The sequence below is a fragment of the Sitophilus oryzae genome, unplaced genomic scaffold (genome assembly GCF_002938485.1).
Source record: "Sitophilus oryzae breed Bouriz unplaced genomic scaffold, Soryzae_2.0 scaffold_771_pilon_pilon, whole genome shotgun sequence".
Classification (NCBI taxonomy): Eukaryota; Metazoa; Arthropoda; class Insecta; order Coleoptera; family Curculionidae; genus Sitophilus; species Sitophilus oryzae.
In genome coordinates this window covers 33830-55467 of record NW_022147386.1, presented here as the reverse complement: position 1 = coordinate 55467, position 21638 = coordinate 33830, and the positions used below count along the sequence as shown (strand labels likewise).

At 31.6% G+C, this 21638-nt stretch overlaps 1 protein-coding gene across 1 annotated transcript in view; it reads left to right on the top strand.

Moving 5' to 3' along the window:
* Positions 1 to 13885, top strand: part of LOC115888504 (thrombospondin type-1 domain-containing protein 4-like) — a 194842-nt gene extending 180957 nt beyond the window's left edge. Inside the window, exons 7-12 of the mRNA XM_030908253.1 lie at positions 540 to 744; positions 3673 to 3839; positions 12519 to 12798; positions 12968 to 13192; positions 13365 to 13543; positions 13604 to 13885. Coding sequence (XP_030764113.1) covers positions 540 to 744; positions 3673 to 3839; positions 12519 to 12798; positions 12968 to 13192; positions 13365 to 13543; positions 13604 to 13885 — 1338 coding nt within the window. The remainder of the gene's footprint in view (positions 1 to 539; positions 745 to 3672; positions 3840 to 12518; positions 12799 to 12967; positions 13193 to 13364; positions 13544 to 13603) is intronic.
* Positions 13886 to 21638: the final 7753 nt, after the last annotated feature.

Genomic DNA, 21638 nt, shown 5'->3' with positions numbered 1-21638 from the left:
GATTAATAACTAATGGTTTTATTAGTTTTTATTTTTTTTAATGGTTTTATTAGTTTTATTTAATGACTCTCGATTTCAGTTGAAATTTAAAATGCTATTTTTTTTAACTGAAAATATTAAAAATTGACATATGACATATGGGTCATTCTATTCAGAATATTATTTTCTATGAAATAAAGTCAAAAAATACTGAAGGTCCCGTTTAAAAATCAAAAGTTATCGTAATTTTCCGGTGAAACAGAAGGCTACCGAAAATATTTGAATACGTCAATCAACTCCGATTTATATCATATATTAACATACTTAAATTTTGTTATTTTATATGAAAAAAATAACAAAGTTATAAGGATATATGTGTGATAGGATAGCCTATATTTTAAACTAAAAATAAAATTATTCTTTAAATTATCCAGGTAAGAGTACGAGGTTAGCTCTGGGATTGAATAGAGTTGAAGGGGTGAATTATTTTAAAACCTAAATAGTAGTTAGGTCTCTGTTTAATTCCATTACTAACAGAATGCTTTCTCATTCTTTTGCAGAGTGTAAATGCCCAGGGAGTGGTTGGTGGTAGTGACGAGAATATTCAAGAAGTATGCCATTCCTGTCTCAGAGGAGCTTGTAGAGGCATCAACGGTATCTACACTCGTCCAGATCTACCGCCAGGGTACTCATTGGTAGCCCAGGTTCCAGCAGGTGCTTGTGGATTACACGTCCAACAACTCAAACATACCAGAAATTTAATAGGTAAATTAACAATCTTATTACCACTAGTAAATATGTAATATTTAATAATACCATACGATTCGAAAAAAACGGCGTCAAAGTTGGCTGGGAATGACAATCGATGATAATTTCGGCGAGGTAAAACATCATAGGCCTTAAGAAGGTTGCAATTTATTTTTATAGTGAGTAAATATGATTTTAAATGGAGTAGTTTAAAATTCGAGGAGAAATAATTTCTTCGAAATAGATTTGTAAAATGTCTGGAAACGTTCTATCCTTTTTAATCGATGTATAATTAGTGTTAATTTATGACAAATTAGTCGTAGTAGTAGTAAATATCATTTTTTAGTAAATGACGTCTAGAGATTGATCTCGCCAAAATTATCATCGATTGTCATTCTCAGCAGTCTTTGACGCCGTTTTTTCCGATTATATGGTACTAGTATCTAAAGTAATAACACCCGCTTCTACTTAAAAAGACTTCTACCATTATTTTTTACAAAATAAAACTAATTTACCAAAATACACCAAAACACTAAACGCCCGTTTAACTCATATTATCAGATGCGCTTTTACCCTCTACTGAATGAATAACAGTTAGCGAAGTGTTACAGTGTTAAAAATAGTGTTTTGGTGTATTGTTGTGAATTACTGTTTTATTTTGCTGTTGTACCACCAAGAGTTCCAGCCCAAGCTTTATTATACTAACTTTAAAATGATTATAAATTTATTACAAAATAACTTCTCATCTTCAAAATACACACAGATGTAAAAAAACGCAGCGAAAATATTTTCCGTCCAATTTACATTATTATAGTTTTTTTTTTTATTTTAAGCCCTATTTTCATGAGTTTTTTAGAAAATTGCATATAAATATATAAATTTTAATTCGTAAACTCAGTTTTTATAAGCTTTAGTATTTGGCTTATTAAACTTAATCAAAAGCTTGTTTTTTTTTAACCTACGCTACGTTTAAATCACCCTGTGCAATAATTTGGTAGCCAAATATTCATAAAACATTATTTTTCGATCAGAATGCATGTCTTCTGAGCATTTTGTTTTTTGGCACATATCAACACATGCCTTGGTTAATTTTTAAGAGCGAAACGAATTTGCTACCAACAGTTTGCAATTTTTTTAATAATCATTACTTTTTGATGATATTTTTCAATGTGAGGAGGTGGCTTTGGTGACTATCATCGTAATGTCACATTGGCATCGCATTAGAACTCTATATTGAAATTTAAAAAACGTTAAAGAGTAACGATACAGTCTTGGTTTTAATAAACATTATTAACAATACTAGAATTAACGATCTTAATAAAATATAACTGTATTGAATTAGTATAGAAGCAAAGTATGGAAAAAATAACCTTATCTTCTCTGGCTGCTATAATTGTCATGTTAAAATGTATAAAAATAGTTGAACTACCATTTTGATCGTAGAGTGATGAGTGTGTAGCACTCTAGCCACATATTCATAATTTCGGCCATGTTCAACAAGAGCAATGGTTTTTGCAAATTCTTTGACACTAAGTTTTAGAGATGAGCAAAAAATCGCCAACTGCGATTCAGCGAGATTGCGATTTCTTCGATTAGCGAGTTTCAATTTAGGCAACCAATATTACTAGAGCTATTATCGCAGCCATATCGCAGCTATATTACTAGAGCTGCGATTTGCGACCTTGTTGCGATTTGCGATTTTCATTTTTTTTTACAGCGATTGTGATTTTGTAAACTAGGATCGTAATTTAACCTTCTATCTGCGAGTTTCAATTTTTAGGAGTTGCGATTTGAGATTTTGTTTACGTATCTCTACTAAGTACCAATTCAATGGCAGATATACAATTACAACAATAGTCACCAAAGCCATCTTGTCATATTGAAAAATATAATCACTAAGTAATGATAATTGAGAAAAATTACAAATTGTTGGTGGTAAGTTATTGCGCAATGAAAATATTGCACAGGGTGTTTTAAACTTAAGGTAAAGAACAACCCTTTCGATTATTCCTGTATAATAACCCAAATACTAAAGTTTATGAAAAGCTGAGAATTGAAATTTACAAATAAAAGTTGATATAAAGGGACATTAAAACAACTTTGGTTGCACACCGTCATCAATGATACCATGCCATGCGTCGCGTCGTCTTATGGAGTTTGTTGGTGGTCGTATTATGATGTGCAACCAAAGTTATTTAATTTCCCTATATTTATATATACAATTTGCTAAAAAATCATAAAAATAGGATTTAAAATAAAAAACGTATAACAATAACACGTTAAATATGACGAAAAAAATTCCGTTGCGTTTATTTTGCATCTGAGTGTATATTAAGTGACTGAAACTAAAAAAGAAATATGTATCCCTTTTACGAATTCGCCAAAAATTCATCAAAAAATTGTTCTTCTCAATATTTGAATTTTAAACAACTTTTTCCTGTGATCTGTGATGAATTTTCTGTTTAAAGGGAGAATATATAAATCTGGAAAGACATTATGTCCAGGGTTTGAGTTATTCTTATATTGTGAATCTCTTAAAGCGTGATATGTGATATTGATGTTGTTGCTAAAATATTGATGCCTCTAGTTTAGCGTGTATGCCTTTTTGTCTAAAACCGTTCAAAATTTGCTTTCACATTCCATTCCATTTTTTTTGCTATTCCTAAAAAAATTAGGTACGCAATATAATTACCCTTAGCTCTCTCTAGGAGGTCTATATATCAACGATAATTTAGATAATCGTTCGAACTTTGCATAAGTAATAACATGTTAGTTCAAGAATTAAGCCTGAGACGCGATATAAAATGCAAATATGCTCAAGATTTTCTACGCTTGTTTGTTCCTGCTTTCTAGGATTAATGAAGCTATTTTAGCCTGAGATATACGTTTTATTAGTTTTAATTTTATCAAGTCTTGTTGATTTTTGCATTTTTCTTGACTTTTCAGCTTTAAAAGTGTCTAATGGGTCTTACATCCTCAACGGAGATTGGAAATTTAGTCCCAGCAAGTCGTTTGAAGTTGCAGGGACGAGATTTTCTTATATAAGCCAGGATGGGACATCTTTGGAGACAGTAACAGCACCAGGACCCTTACCGTTTCCAGTTGATATAATGGTAATTTTGTTTTCTAAAGTAACTAAAATATCTAAGAGGTAAATTTTAATCTTTATACAGGGTCCGGCAATAATGCGTGGGGCATTTAGAAATTTTGTTCAATTGCAAATCTAAAGTATGTTCTAGGATGTATTTCAGGAAAATATTTTAACTTCTATAGGGTGGCTCAAAAAAGTCTGAGTGGATCGGGATGATGTTTTTTAAATGGAACACCCTGTATATTATTGCATTTTTGGCTTCTTTTCAGATCACTTTACATAATCCTAAGATATGAGTAAATATATTTCGATAGGTTCAGATATACATTTTTCAGCCTTTGTGAAAAAGAATATTAAAAATACAAGAACTGTCCTGAAATCAAAACTATATTACATATTTACTTTAGATGGTCTGTACTTACTTTGCTGTAAATAAGGTACCTGTATATTATTGCATATTATTGCATTTTTGGCTTCTTTTCAGATCACTTTACATAATCCTAAGATATGAGTAAATATATTTCGAGAGGTTCAGATATACATTTTTCAGCCTTTGTGAAAAAAAAAAAAATATTAAAAATACAAGAACTGTCCTGAAATCAAAACTATATTACATATTTACTTTAGATGGTCTGTACTTACTTTGCTGTAAATAAGGTACCTGTATATTATTGCATATTATTGCATTTTTGGCTTCTTTTCAGATCACTTTACATAATCCTAAGATATGAGTAAATATATTTCGAGAGGTTCAGATATACATTTTTCAGCCTTTGTGAAAAAAAAATATTAAAAATACAAGAACTGTCCTGAAATCAAAACTATATTACATATTTACTTTAGATGGTCTGTACTTACTTTGCTGTAAATAAGGTACCTGTATATTATTGCATATTATTGCATTTTTGGCTTCTTTTCAGATCACTTTACATAATCCTAAGATATGAGTAAATATATTTCGAGAGGTTCAGATATACATTTTTCAGCCTTTGTGAAAAAAAAAATATTAAAAATACAAGAACTGTCCTGAAATCAAAACTATATTACATATTTACTTTAGATGGTCTGTACTTACTTTGCTGTAAATGAGGTACCTGTATATTATTGCATATTATTGCATTTTTGGCTTCTTTTCAGATCACTTTACATAATCCTAAGATATGAGTAAATATATTTCGAGAGGTTCAGATATACATTTTTCAGCCTTTGTGAAAAAAAATATTAAAAATACAAGAACTGTCCTGAAATCAAAACTATATTACATATTTACTTTAGATGGTCTGTACTTACTTTGCTGTAAATAAGGTACCTGTATATTATATCATATTATTGCATTTTTGGCTTCTTTTTAGATCACTTTACATAATCCTAAGATATGAGTAAATATATTTCGAGAGGTTCAGATATACATTTTTCAGCCTTTGTGAAAAAAAAATATTAAAAATACAAGAACTGTCCTGAAATCAAAACTATATTACATATTTACTTTAGATGGTCTGTACTTACTTTGCTGTAAATAAGGTACCTGTATATTATATCATATTATTGCATTTTTGGCTTCTTTTCAGATCACTTTACATAATCCTAAGATATGAGTAAATATATTTCGAGAGGTTCAGATATACATTTTTCAGCCTTTGTGAAAAAAAATATTAAAAATACAAGAACTGTCCTGAAATCAAAACTATATTACATATTTACTTTAGATGGTCTGTACTTACTTTGCTGTAAATAAGGTACCTGTATATTATTGCATATTATTGCATTTTTGGCTTCTTTTCAGATCACTTTACATAATCCTAAGATATGAGTAAATATATTTCGAGAGGTTCAGATATACATTTTTCAGCCTTTGTGAAAAAAAAAAAATATTAAAAATACAAGAACTGTCCTGAAATCAAAACTATATTACATATTTACTTTAGATGGTCTGTACTTACTTTGCTGTAAATAAGGTACCTGTATATTATTGCATATTATTGCATTTTTGGCTTCTTTTCAGATCACTTTACATAATCCTAAGATATGAGTAAATATATTTCGAAAGGTTCAGATATACATTTTTTCAGCCTTTGTGAAAAAAAAAATATTAAAAATACAAGAACTGTCCTGAAATCAAAACTATATTACATATTTACTTTAGATGGTCTGTATTTACTTTGCTGTAAATATGGTAATCGTAAATCATACAGGATGTTCAAAATTGTATGCCAAACTTTCTAAAATATAAAATATTTTTTCTTCGTTTTTTTAAATAGAACACCCTATATATTATTTTTTCAATAGATGGAAAATTAAAAAATGAAAATTTTTTGTATTTATAGCATTTCAAAATTTTCAACGGTTTTGCAGATATTCGCTGTTTTATATTTTATATGGTATTTTCCATAGTAAATTTTTATAAAAGCCACCCAATGATTTTTCTCTCGTATTTTACCGTTGAGAGAGCCATATGAAATAATACTGCGTGTATCTGCGAAACCATTAAAAATGTTGAAATACTTTAAATGCAAAAAAAGTTCATTTTTTAATTCTCCATCTAATAAAAAAATAATATACAGGGTGTATCATTAAAAAAAACAAAGGAATATTAGTTTATATTTTAGAAAGTTTGGCGTAGAATTTTGAACTTCCTGTATGATTTAAGATTACGATATTTACACCAAAGTACGTATAGGTCATCTAAATTAAATATCTAATATAGTTTTGATTTCACAGGACAGTTCTTGTATTTGTAATATTTTGTTTAATGAAGGTTGAAAAATATCAAAATATATTTATTCATATCTTAGGATTATGTAAAGTGATCTGAAAGGAAGCCAAAAATGCAATAATATACAGGGTGTTCCGTTTAAAAAAAATTGGCGCCGGGGGCACGTATAGCCGCCCATACTAACATATGTTAATAAAAAGTTGGTAGGCAGCCCTTTTAGTTTCAAAGTAAAGGATTTTTTCCAATTTTGGTCCGCGGTTATTTCCCCTATCCACCACCTGGGGTCGCGTCCGATGGTTTGGAGTTCTTCACACGGATTTTCTCAAAAACAGACTACGGAAACACGGAATATCTGGAAAACTGCGACTTTGACTGATTTTGATGTTATTACAAATTTTGTTGCAAATATTATTCCTAATCTTAAATTGAAAACTGCGTTTCGCTAGCTACTGTGATTTTGGAGTTACGATTTTTTAAAATTTTTAACCCCCTCCCCTACCCTCTTACCAACCCCCCAACCCCACCAAAAACTAATGGCCATTCTCGGGTGCCACAGTATTTTTGTGCCAAATTTGGTTAAAAGCGGTTTAGCGGTTTTTGAGTTATCGTGTTACAGACGGACAGACAGACACCATGAAAATATTTTGTATTTAGGTCATTTATGACCCAAATAACTCATATTGAGTGAAATTAAAAAAACTTTTTTTTGCCGATCTTAATAGCCTACCATACCTGTTGGTATGGTCGGCTAAAAATCATTTCGATCCACTCAAATTTTTTTGAGCCACCCTGTAGAACCGAAAATATTTTCCTGAAATACATCCTGGTACATAGTTTAGGTTTAAACTTAAACAAAAGTTTTTTATTCCAGGAGCTACAGATGCCCGACGCACTATTGCTGGACCCTGTAGAGGAAAGTAGTCTATACTGTATCGGCTCCTAAATCGTACTTCTACATATATGATATTTATAATTGCATTGGCCAAATATCTTATAGTATATTTTGTAAGCCCAATAAGACATCCAGAAGTGGATAATATATTATCTTCTATATAGGGTGCTACAAATTCGAGGTACGAGCATTGGTATCTCGGAAACTACAAACATGGTTAATTACTACCTCGGAAAAGTAATAGATACGAACATGGTTAATTTGTGGTTAGGGCAAATTTGCACCTAAGGATGTTCACGAAGATGCCATCAAAAAAGTTTCAAAAATTTCAAGGTTTGACGAGTCATTTGGAAAAAAAAACGATTTTTTGGGTTGGTTTAAAATCAATTTTATTTTTTCCTGTCGTTACTTTTTAGAAAATCCATAAATTAATTGCACATTCTCATACCCATTTTATCGTGGCTACCTGATAGTATTTTTAGATTTTCAAATTAACTGATAATTATTTGTGAGACATATTGGCCAACTTATTTTGTTTTAATACGGAACTGCAATTTTTTTTTCAAGATTTAAAAGAATTCGGTCTCTTGAGTGCAACGATATTTATATTATTTTTTATTATTTTGTTGTATTTGATTTTCAGTATCCTTTGTTTTACCACACGTTATGTGATATGCCACACTTAATATTTTTATTTTGTTTCGGGCACTTGGAAGCAAATTATTTAAACGAATTTCAAGTATGGCTCTGTTTTTTTTTTCTAGGCATCGATCACTAGAATCATTAGCCATATACAACTCGTTATTGTTAACAATGCAATTACAGGGATCTATCTCAATATCCTCAAGGGGTCCACTCTTACAAGGACAATTCAAAATTTAAAAATCTGCATTGACATTAACATTTCAAGTTGAGTGGACAAAAAGATAAAAAAAAATTAAACACAAAAAATAGAGAAACAAAAAAAGACAAACAACAAGAAAAATAAGTAATTATTTACATCACAGTACAGTGCGTCTATCCGTTCTATGGCTACGGGGTATCTGTGAGAGGGGAAACGATATTCTCTCGATGTTTTTCGTAAAAAAATTAGACGACGCGTCCCATCAATAAAAATTCGACAAATTTGCAAGTAGCCAATAAAATGAGTGGGCGGAGCGATTTGCGGTGACGTACTCGTTAAGTCGACGTATAAAATATATTGCTGTTTATTTAAATGTTTTTTGTCCGCATTCCTTTCATAGACACAGATCCAACAGACGAACTGTATCACAGCTGGATTAGAGTATCACAGGCGAGTTATCACACATCATAAATTTCAAAATATTTTTAATTCTTTCTTTTTCAGTTAAATTTTTACGAATTTCACCACGTATATCGAATCTATTTCTTTCTACCGTATATTGAGGACATTCACATATAATGTGAGTTACTGTCAACTCGACATCACAGACCACAAAACACATACACAAGAAGAAGTGCTAGCGCCTTGCTAAATATTGGAAAGTGAAATTGACGTTTAAATTTGACACTGTTGACAAAGTCTACTGCTACTAGCGACCCTAATATCGCTTGTAGGAACTACGGACTAGATTGTCACGCATGGCGGGAAGTTTAAAAAAATAAAAAAAAAATAGTTCTTCATTTATTTTTAAATATGACATACATAAAAACACAAAAAATACACCATTTTTTAAAAATATGTTTAATATCAATATCAAATATACAACAGAAATTAATTTCACCACAATAAATGAATAAAACTAAAAGAATAATGTTACAAGTAGATCAAGAGACAAAATTAATTATAACAAAACTGAAAAAAATGGCGTCATAGATGGCTTAGAAATGAAGATATATATCATAATTTTGAAAGTAAAATTATATGGGAAATGTCATCGATCATCATTTTTAAGCCAAATGGACGATTATTTCAAACATACAAGCTGAGTTCGTTCATGGTGCTCTGAGAAATCTAGATAAACAAAGAATAATAAATTAAGTATTCCAGGGGAAAAGAGAGGAAAAATCTGTATCGTCTCTGATATCTGTCAGGGTATTGTTGAAAGTGTCATCTTTTTGCTCGAAGTTTTCAGGTAGATCAAAAAAATGACAATTACAACAATACTTTGCCGCAACTTTCACAAATATCAGAGAGAGTACAGGTATTGCCTCTCTTTTCCTCTGGGATGCTTTATATCTGTTGTTCTTTGTTTATCTATATTTCTCAGAGCATAATGCCGAACACGACTACAGTATATAATAATTTCAATATCCTAAGTGGCAAGAAAAAAGATCACCTTTCTGTTTTGTACTATGGTCCCTTTCTTCCGATGGCTCATCTCGTTGATATTTAGGAAGGTATCCATAAAATATATATTTTACTATCGGTCTTAGTATGAAAAAATATAAAATTCAATTTGATTTGATGATCCTTTTCTGTCACCTAAATCAGGAGAATGACAATGAGCATGTTAAGATGAAAAAAAAATATTTTTATCAACACTTGCCTACACGTTAGTCCGAGGAGTTTTATCAAAAACCTATATTTGCCTAAATAATTTATGTATTAAATTTGCAAAGCAAACTGCAGCGTGTAAACAAAAAAAAATAAAATGGCGACAAGTCAACGTCAAGGACCCGACAAGGAGAAAAGTGTTCAAATAACAAATTATGGGTCACCAAAAATTGTTTTTGTCTCCTTTCAACGCACACTTTAGAAAGAAAAAGAGATGAACTGTAATACTGAAAGAACGTCAAGGTTTTATCTGTCACTCTTGTCAATAATTTATCGGTAAGGAAGATTCCTAGAAAATCGCTTGTAGTCAAGTTTTGAACCATTGCCAGTTCTCCCATAAGAAGTGTCATCCACCTGTCACAGACTATGCATATTGGAGGTATTTCTCTTTTAAGCAGATATGCATGAGTCACCGCAGTATGCCCAATACGAACACGATGCACTATAGATTCAGCCGCTCGTCCTAGTGCAAGACGTAAGGATGGGGTTGACGGATCCTGTTTTATTGCGCAAAGCTTTGAAGGTTTACCTGTCCACTCATCCTGCCATTCCCTTTCTGTTCTTTTATGCAGTAGTACTTTAAGATCATATTTACTAATATAAGGGAAATCAATAGTATCTCTTCTAGCAGCTTGCTGAGCAGCTTCATCTGCCATTGTGTTGCCTAGTATCAATTACGGAGTGTGGCTTGGGACCCATACAAATATGAGTTTGTTTCCTTTTTCGATGCACTCTAGAATAAGCGTCTGAATTTTTTGATTCAGAGGATCATGGATAAATATGTCATTAATTATAGACACGATTTTTAAAGAGTCAGAAACAATTAAAACTCTAGATTGATTATATTCCTCATTGATGACATGATGACATAGGATAAGGCTTTCCAGATCCCAAAATGTTCTGTGAAGAAAGCTGATGCTTCATGTCTCAAAGTCTGTTTTTCTTAAATATATGCATCCTAACAATATTGACGAGCTTTAAAATTTAACAATAACGTGTGGTAAAAAATTGAATACGGAAAATCAAATACAATAAAATAATATAAATATAATATAATATAAAAAATCAAATAATTTCCCTGGAAGATGGATTGGAAATGGTTGAGCAGTATAATGGACTGCGAGGTTTCTGGACCTGTCTAAAAGTAATATTCTCCTTTAGGGGGCATTTCTTGACGTCATTGGTAGGATTGAAAGAGTACAAAATTCATTCGGAATTATAAGAAAATCTGTTGAAAGGGCTAAACTTAAAATTGAATAAAAAATAAATTTGTGCATTACAAATGGTGCTGCATTACGGAGGATGCTTTCGAACATGTAGAATATTAGAAACTAGCTTGTAGAAGTTTTATTTATAATAATTACGATTAATATTAAGCATATTATAAGATTGTACACTGAGATTTCAAATTTATAATACAGAAATTAAAAAATAATATTTTTTAAAATACTGACATCCATATTATTTATTTGAAACTTTCAATTGGCTCGATTTTTGTTATTCATTGTTAATTAGCGCTCATCGATATTGTTACGATAAATATAATGAGGCTAACTAATTCAAAAACCAGAGCCGGACTTGAAATTAGTTTAAATATTGTTGTTAACGTGTCCAAAACAAAAAAAAATAAGTGTGGCATATCGTTGAACTCTGCTGATAAAATTAAAAAAATTAAAAAAATTAAAAAAAAATAAGTACCTAGGCCTATGTATTTCAGAAACTGTTAGTTAATTTCAAAATTTAAAAATAGGATTAGATAGTCCTGATAAAGTGGCTATGAGAATACACAATTAGTTTTCCGATTTTCTGAAAAGTAACTAGGTACAGGAAAAAATAAAATTGATTTTCCAAAAAAAAAAAAAAAAAACTAAGCAATCCTTAAATCATTAAAACTTTTTTGATAGCATGTTGGCGAACATCCTAAAGAGCAACTTTGCCCGAATTTACCCATGTTCTTATCTGTTACAGTTTTCGAGATATCTATGCTCGTACCTCGAATTTATAGCACCCTGTATAATACATTACTCCGGTCCTCTGTAGCAGTGCTCTAATATTTTGATGACTTATATAGGTATGATTTGTGATTTTGTATGGCTTGAGGAAATGTAATCGCTTTAGGGTGGCTGCAACGACGTCCCGTAATCCTGCTGTTAAAACATAACCTAAGCTAACCAATTGTTATGTTTTAACAGGATTACGGGACGTCATTGCAGTCACCCTTATTAGAGGAAACCTACGGTAGACCAGTAAGTAGAGTAAATGCTACAAATGGATTTCGGAGGTGTAGTATTTGGTTGTAGTTGTTAGTATAGACATAAATTTTTACACAAATGCTGATTTGAGATAGAAGGTGAAAATTCATGATTATTTTTTCATTACAAAACATAATTTTCATATTATGCGTACTTAAGCAAATGCAGAACTTAGTAATGACTTTTTGAGGTTGAAGCATGTATTCATTCATTTGTTTCTGCGAGAATTTTGTTTTTCGTATTGAATTTATTTTTTTATAATTCTTCTAAAATATTTTCAATTCTCTATAATGCACATTCTCATTTTCTATAATTCACATCTGTAGATTGTTACATACCAAGCTAACCCTGGCATCAAATACGGATATTCCGTACCAGTTGAAGGACCAGCGATAGCTCCGCCTCTTCTACGTCGACCAAGTCCTTCCGAACAACCAACTTTGGATACTAGAAGACTGGACATCGCTCCACCTAGCGTGGCTTTCAACAATCAGAGAGATGACCCCAAACCAGTCACTATTCATCCTGGTCACAGAAGAACTAGGATCAGAAGGAAGTACTTCCATTGGAAGGTGACAGGATTGACGCCTTGTACCAAGTCTTGCGGTGGAGTAAGATTAATACTTACCTTAATATTTTAGAATTATTGCTCTTTCATACAGACACTTTTTTTTCTAAATGGCAGATTTTTACTGCAGATTTGAACAGAATTTGTCGATTAAATATGTTTGCTTGTATATTAACGTACTGACATTTTAAGCGATAAATATTTCAGTACCAAAATTATATTGGACTTGCTACAGAACGGTTACTGCAACTCATCAAATCCCAGTCAATGAAAAACGATGTGCTCATTTAGACCCACCAGCTTTGGCTCCCATTTCTTGTAACGTTGAGCCATGTATCAAAGCTTCCTGGGATGGATTTTGGGGCCAGTGTTCCGTTTCATGTGGAGAAGGAGTCCAACAATTTATTCCACAGTGTAAAAGTGAATTCAACGGTTCGTAGTTTGAATTATATATTTCCCAATTTGGTACTTCTTTTAATGCCTCAAATTTTTAGGTCCTTGCCGTATCATTATTGTCTTTTTCTATAAATTTCTAATACAAACTCAATAATATACTAAGATGCTCTACATAACATATGGTATAATTGTTAAATTTTTTATTTAGGAAAAATAATTGTGGTTAGTGAAGCCCAGTGTCCCAAACCTAAACCCAGCTTAGAATCCCGGGCTTGTCAAGAAAGAGAATGCGAATATTTCAAGGGACTCCAGGACAATGAGTTACCACAATCTATCGACAATCAAGTAGCCAAGAAAGTTGATTGGACAGTAGGTCCATGGTCACAAGTAATTGCTTTAGTTTGTGTGATTTATTCGTGTTACATTAACAAAAATTATGACTTTTAGTGTTCAGCTTCGTGTGGTACTGGTCATCGAGGTCGAACTGTGACATGTCCATCTGGACAGTGTCATCCAGAAGACAGGCCTATCCACGCAGAGTACTGTAACCAGGAACCTTGCGGTAATAAAAGGGCAGTGGATGTCGTCCAATCTCAGTCGAGGATATCAACAATAAGTTCTTCCAGTTTATCTAGTCAAAGCAGTGCTGTAAGTCCGTGGTTGGTCACCGAATGGTCTCACTGTTCAGAACAATGTGGTAGGTTTGGACGTTTTATCAGTTTTAACTAATTCATTTATTTCAACATAGATTGACGTTATATAAAAATATAAAAAAATATTGTTTAGAAAATAGTACGTGATTTTTTTTTCATTTGTTATTAAAAATTAATGAGGTTAGTAAAAGGTCTCAGTTAAATGCAAAATCAGAATACAAATACCCACAATACCTTAACCGCTTCTGTAAAGAAACGATAGTGACCGTCGACTCCTTAGTAGTGGTATTATCATCATCATCATTTTTTTTTTATTTTTAGCCATTTCCAATTATGGTCTAGCCTCGCCATATACTCTCTTTGTAGCTGGGTCCATTGTTTATTGTTGGCTGTAATACGGGCTCAAGTTATCCTGCTAATTTCCTAATATCGGTCCCATCCCAAGGTTTAGGATGGGACCAGGTTGGTTTTCTTCTAAGTCTCTTGGTTCCTCGTGGTAAGCCACAATATATAATGGCTGTGGTAAGTACCAGGCTGTAATTTTTGTCCATCTGTTGTCCGTTCTTCTTGCCAGGTGTCTGCCCATTATCCACTATTTTTTACGGTCTCTTGATTATTCCCAGCATATTTCGTTCCATTGAGCGCTTTGCAGCCAGTTTTTCTTATAATGTCCGTTTTAAGTGTCAGGTTTCGCATGCATAGGTCATGACTGGTAGTACATATTAATCAGATGTTTTCTTATTTAGATAAAGTGGCATTCTAGATTTGAATATAATTGAGTTTCTTCCATAATTACTACATGCTAACTTAATTCTTTTGATAAATGTGATATATATGTATAATAGTATATTGTTTGATTAGGGTAAAGTAAAAGTAATAGTTTTTGCGGCGAGGCTATACGTTTGACATTACAGGCTAGGCACAAAAAGGAACTTTTACTCCCAATAGAGCATGCTATTTTTTTCAAACACAAAATTTAAATAATTTCCAACGTTGTAAATTTTATAACAAGATTTTAAAAAAATACCTTGTAAGTAATTGTATATCGAGAAACTATGGTTACGGGCATGTTACGGGCTCGTTGAATTTGACACTTTATGTCAGTTTAGTAATATATTCAGAGACAACTACGAGACGATCAAGCGCATATGGGAATTAGGCCTAGGCCTGCCGGATCTCTGGCCAGATCAAACTTCTTTGGAAAATTAGCATCTGTAGTGGGAGGGCGCTGTTTCGCAAATTTAAATGACCCGGTACATATTTTACTGCTTTATTTCCGCATCGTTTGGTCACCCTCCCGCTAGTCCCGCTCTACGCGACGCCGCGGCAGCCATTGTTCATATTCTCATATCAAATATCGATTGTCGATTTGATTTTTCATGCGAATTTCAAATTATTTGAGTTGTATTAGCAATATTATGTGTGTTTAAGTGATCACTAATATCCTATATATTGCGCGAATTACCCAGAGGTATCTATTAACCACAATAATTAGTGAATTTCAACGCAATTAGTTAATTTTTATTTGAAGACCAACATGGGAACAAGGCCTATATTTCGCCCAAGAAAAATGTTGTATTGATAGATCTATGGAGGAAATAACACAGATGACTCCAGAATTTAGCCAAAACGCATAATTTTCCAAAAATACTGAAAAGTAAATTACATATAAACATATAAACAATTATAATAAATAATAAAACTGATAAATTTTCTTCTCCGGTGATGGGGCTTCATGACAAAAAGTCAAAGATAATTTCTACTACGAAAATACAATATTCTTTGCCTGAGGCTAGCCAGCTTAACTTGTTTAAAAATGCTATATTAAAAACACATTTGTGAATTTTATTTGTAGATGGACATTTACTGTTTATAAACTTTCGAGTCAGATATTAACTTTCTTTGAGGATCAGCTATATTTTAATAATTGAGGAGTAAGAAAATTAATAATGTTTTGTATTTGTAGACCAAAAATATGACAAGAATCTTTGAAAATATAACACAATGCCTTTTGTAATTATGTTGTTTTGTGATGATAGTAAAATTTGGTTGATATAAAACTGAAACATAACTATTCCTGCTCTATGAATGAACTAATTCAGGTGAGCAGTTAAGCCCTAGGCTCTAGTATATATTTTTTCAAGTTATTTAAAATACAGGGTTGTAAATTAGCTTCATATCTTTCTTCATATCTTCTTCTTTTTCAAGTGTTATATAGTTTCACTTCATGTTTTATATTTTTTTTTTTTTTTTAATACTAAATTTTTAAAATAATATTTTATATGTCAAATAATACCAATGTTTTTTAAAATATGGCCATTTTAAGATTAAACTTACATTTAAAAAATCACAAAATTGTAAATTCACATTTCTTTTTAATTCAGCGTATGTATAAAACTGTCCTCACATTTGATTTATACAAGATCGCTTTAATTTCAAAATATTTATTGATATTTTGCAGCTCCATCAGCACAATAAATGATGTTATATGTTTGTAGAAAAATACAGTATTTTATTTTCTAATGGGACTAATAACAAAATTGAACATTGCAGCATAATCAGGTTTCCCTAGACAAGAGAAATATATGACCATGAAAGTGTATAGAAGATAGGCCTGAAAATAATAATATTCACTGTTAAAATAAATAAAAGTGATTCAAGTTATAAAAGAACTAACCAGTGTAGAAAATTCACTTTCAAAAGAAAACATAAAAATGGTTGTAAGTAAAGAAGCTTATATTCTATTGTTCTTTATATAAATATTTTTTGTTTTATTTATAACATCTAATTTTTATTTAAAAATAAAATATTTCCTATTACTACTTTATTAAATAATTTTTAAGTAATCAGGTCTAATCAATTTTAAAATAGTTAGAAAATAAATTTGTTATATTCAGACGTATATTTTTATATTTTATATTTAATTTAATAGGTAATTGTTTATATTAACTTTTACACATGTATTTATAATCTCTTAGTTATAAGTATTTATAACAAGAAGTGTTGCAGATAGAGGTGATAAGCAATATGTAAAATTTGTAGGTACAGTTAAAGTGGAATGAACTGATATTTTTATAGAAACAGAACAAAACTACTAAAGGAAAACGAGGTGAAGAGCTGTATGACAGATGAATCCGTCACTTGTCTTGTGGAAAACATGCTTTTCTTATGGTTAAGAAGTGGTATATCATCTTCATGTTCTTTCATAATTGAAGCACCATCATTGTGTATCATGTAGAAAAACTGCCGACATTCATAGGTAATCCCAAAGCGTAATATAAAATAATTTACATCCTATATTCCCTATATTTGTAGGAAATGTCGTACAAAATCTGAAATATATAGGGTAAAGGAGCTTCACTGCAACTTCTGATAAGACTATCAGAGAGATAATATACAATCAGAGAGGGTAAAACATAAAGAACAGACAGGATATCTGTTTTTTTTGTCTTCCAATATTGGTTTTCACATATTGGAAAAAATTCATTTATTAATTTACCTTTGTTTTAGTGATTTCAAGATAGTGAAAATTCACACAAGAATATCTATATACTTATTTACCTTATGAGTCTATACCCAACAGAAAATAAAGTGCTATTAGATAGTGGGATAAATTTAAAGGATAATATAATATTAACTCAAAAATTAGGAACTAACAGCGCTTTCAGATTAATACCATCGAAGGTGTAATCTTGCCATAAGGGTTATTCACCTCATTTGACACAGAGTATTGTAGCCAAGATTTTGAGTTTTTCCAGTATAAAGATTTGGGTTTGAAGGACTATTAAGGCTACAATTTTAAGCATTACTTTTACAGGTAAAGAGGCAACAAAGCAATGAGATTTTTTGAATGTCCGGAGTGCGGTAGGCAGATAATATCACGTATCGGGCTTTTCAGTCACAGAAAAGCTCATGAAAGAAAACGCCTTGCGTGACCATCTTCTTTATGTGTGTCGAATACTCGTCAGCGAGTAACGGCTGTATGTATGTATGTATGTATGAAGATATGGAGAAACCAATATCCACTTTATCCATCTTAAAACATCCTTTGGTATTAACTTTTTCAAGTTTGACAATGTTTTCAACTTGACAATTGACATGTTAAGGCACCAGTTTATGGTGCACAGCTCCTTTCAGAACCGTTCTCGAGTAGCCCAGGCTTAAAGATCTGAGGCCCCAGGGGCCATGAATGGAGGACTAACCCCACCCCAGAGCAGACACATACATGGCTATCCTCTGTTCTGTGGTAATACTCTTTAACATAAACCACATAAACTAATTTTACATTAGACATGTAGAATGTAGAATGACTAGGAAGGGGTTAACTCGGTCACCGCGATCCTACAAATCTATTGTGTTCCCCCCTTTCTTCAGTTATAACTTATCATACAGTCCAAGGGCTTTGACAAAAGCCAGTATCTCAGGCGGTTTAATAGAGGGTAGTATACAGGGTGTTCCAGGTTGAGCGTGCATTAGAAGTTTCTAGAAGACTTCTATATCTAGATCGGAAATTGTTTGCACATCATTGTTTTTACAAACAAGATCTATCGATTAAAGCCACCAATATGATGGCACTTTCGGAAATATCGGAAGTTGACAACAACTTTCTTGGCCCACTAAATGGGTGTCCCCATTTTATTACCTCACTAAGTATTTATTGAAAATTCTATGAATATTGATGTTAAGCTTATATCTAACATTAACCGTTTAGAGAAAAAAAAAAAATATTTTTAAGTACGGACAGCTTGTCAAAAAAATTTATATAACCTAAAAGTCAAATTTAGTGATTACCACAGCCACTGTGACATAGAGAGAAGACAAGTGGCTATCTATTTCAAAAAAAATTGAATATGTAAATCAATCCTAATATAATGTCATATAATAATGACGGTAGCTGTCATGGAAATTAGGGACTAAAAAAAGAGGGGGTACAGTTTCCTATATAATAAATACTGCCAACTTAAGAGTTTAAAAAGTGTATTTATAAAAATATATCTCGTATTTTCGCTCTTTAGTGATATTATCTAATAGTTGATATTTTAGTAATATTATTCCGTATGATCGAAAAAAAATAGAGCAAAGTTGACTCGGAAATAATGCTGCTGAACAAAGCGTCAAAAGTATGTTTTATGGCCAGATATTGTTTTACATCTTGACGTTTAAGTCATAGGCTACTTGTTAATATCAAGAAAAAATATACGCTTTTAAGCTGGTGGCGTGACAACAGACTCACGGGCTGTGTGCTTAAGGGCTATCGAGGCCCCTAATGCACTAAGCTATTTCAACATATACTAATCACAGAATAATATGCACTCATATTTTAGGTTAAATAACACATTAACAGAATGGTACATATAGTATTATTTTTAAGACGTATACGACTATAGTATTATATATACAATTAGTATTATACCGGGTGAGTCCAATGACATTTTCAAAAAAAAATTTAAATAAACTTCATTGAGTCCAGTGATTTTGTTGAAATATAATTTTATAAAAAAAAACTTTTTAAAAAATATGTTTATTTTAAACCAATCTTCATTTGTTTGAATTTGATTATGGTTATCAATTTCGTCAAAGAATATTTTTGGGCGAAACATCCTTTTCTCTACAACTTGAGTTGTTTAGTTATTGTACCCCATTGCTTCGCTAGATCAATAGCTTCTGCCATAACTAAATTAAAATCATCACGCATTTTTTTTTATGTTTTCATATAACACCGTGAACAGTTTGGGTGCCTCCTCAATATTTTGCTGTTTGTTTTGCAATAGCTTAACTAAAGTACTAAAAACTTGGGTTTTCAGGCCACTGCTGTTTTTAATGCTGATGCCTCATGCTTCAGGTTCATTAATTTAAATGATTTTTGAAAGAGCTTTTAAAAATCTACATACTTAAAACGAAGAGCTTCTAGCGCATCATGTCTTGATGACCAACAAGTAGGGGTTAGTTTTTAAGCTGTATTTTTTATTTTTGGTAACACTTTGTAAAAGAGCATATCGTTTTATACTATGCCCAAAAAATACATATACACTTTGAATCAAGTCGTAAAAACTTCTTAATTCTTCAATATTTTTAACAGAATCGTTAAGAATTAAATTTAAATTATGAGCTGCGCAATGCACATATGGAGCATAAGATGATACCTTCGATATCGCAGCCTGAACATTTTTATACATCCCGCTCATATTTGCAGCGCTGTCGTAACCTTGTCCACGGAGTATAACAGTATAATTTTTCATGATCATTTTAATGCTACAACTAGCTTAGTTCTATTTCTATTCGATGGTACAGAAATACAGCAAATTTCCTTTTTGTCAAATTTAATGCTCTAATGAAAAATCACATATTTCCAGTTATTTTTATTTTTATTTTGCAAAATACAAAGGAAAACACAGCTACACAATTGGACAAGAACAAGTGTAAAGTAATAAGTTATTTTACGTGCTAGTTAAGTAGTTAAGAAGACATGTGATAGATAAGAACTTAGTTCGGGAGCGCCCGATTCTGCTTAATTCGCTTAATGTGATAGATATGGAAATGCGGCCCGGGCCCGTGTGCTTCGCACACATGGCACATCGATAGTTACGCCACTGGCTTTAAAACTAAATCTTAAATAACTTAAAAACGATTTATTTTGGATTTTTTTTTAAAAAGTTTGTAACTTCAAAAAGTAACAATAAAAGCCTTTCACTAGTGGAAAATAAAAATGGGTTTCCATTTGAAAAAACGATTTATGATAATTTTTTAATCGCTCAATTCTATGACAGCTGCGGCCATTATATATATGACATTCGAACAATTTAATTTTTTTGAAATAGGTAACCAAAATTTTCTCTTTATGGCACAGTGGTTGTGGTAATCACTAAATTTGACGTTTAGAATAAACACATATTTTTTTGACAGGCAGTTTTTTTTTTCAAAAAATTTTAAATATTTTTCCTCAAAACGGTCAATGATAAAAATTAGATATAGCGATGTTTAATATTAAAAGATTTCATAAAATTTACACAGATAATTTAAGTATAATGACAAAAAATAGGTGCCATTTAAAGTAAGAAAGTTGCTGTCAACTTCCGGTATTTCCGGAGAGGTGCCACCTATTAATATTTTTAATCGATAGATCTCGTTATTGAAACTACGATGTCCAAAAAATCTCTAAACTAGATGTTGTGAATCTCTAGAAACTTCATGCACGGTAAGCCCTGGGACACCCTGTATATCGTGTGGCGTGCACCAAAGTTCAAGGCACCAATGGTTCTGGGTGCACTGAGAGATGAAGTGTTCTGGTGTCCAGGAATATCGTCGTGAGAAGCACTGACTATAGTTTGATTACACTACAATGCAAGAAATTATAATATGATCTGTGGTTAACTCAATTTTTATATTTTCATTTTGTTATAATTTCTTTAGTACTACAAACCAAATATTCTTATTTATATCACAAAATTTAGACGAAGAAATAGTTTAGGAGATATGAATATCATCGTTAGAAAGCCAGCTCGATGCCGTTTATTTTTCGATCCTAGAGACCACAAAAGATGGCATAAGATGAATACAGTGAAACTAAACAAAATCAGTTTATTCATAATAAATATTAAAATATAAGTGATTTCATTTGATGATACAATGATACTACTGCTCCATTCATTGTCCAGGCGGCTGCTAGAATCGTCACTGTCAACGCTAAAATTCTTGATTCGTATTCCGTATAATATACAAACCAATTTGTGTAGAATGCAAAACACAGACTCATGATACCTATTCCGTAACCTAAGATTCCCAAGATGTTGTGGACGAACTTGCAGCCTGCTGAGGATAGTGGTATTTCG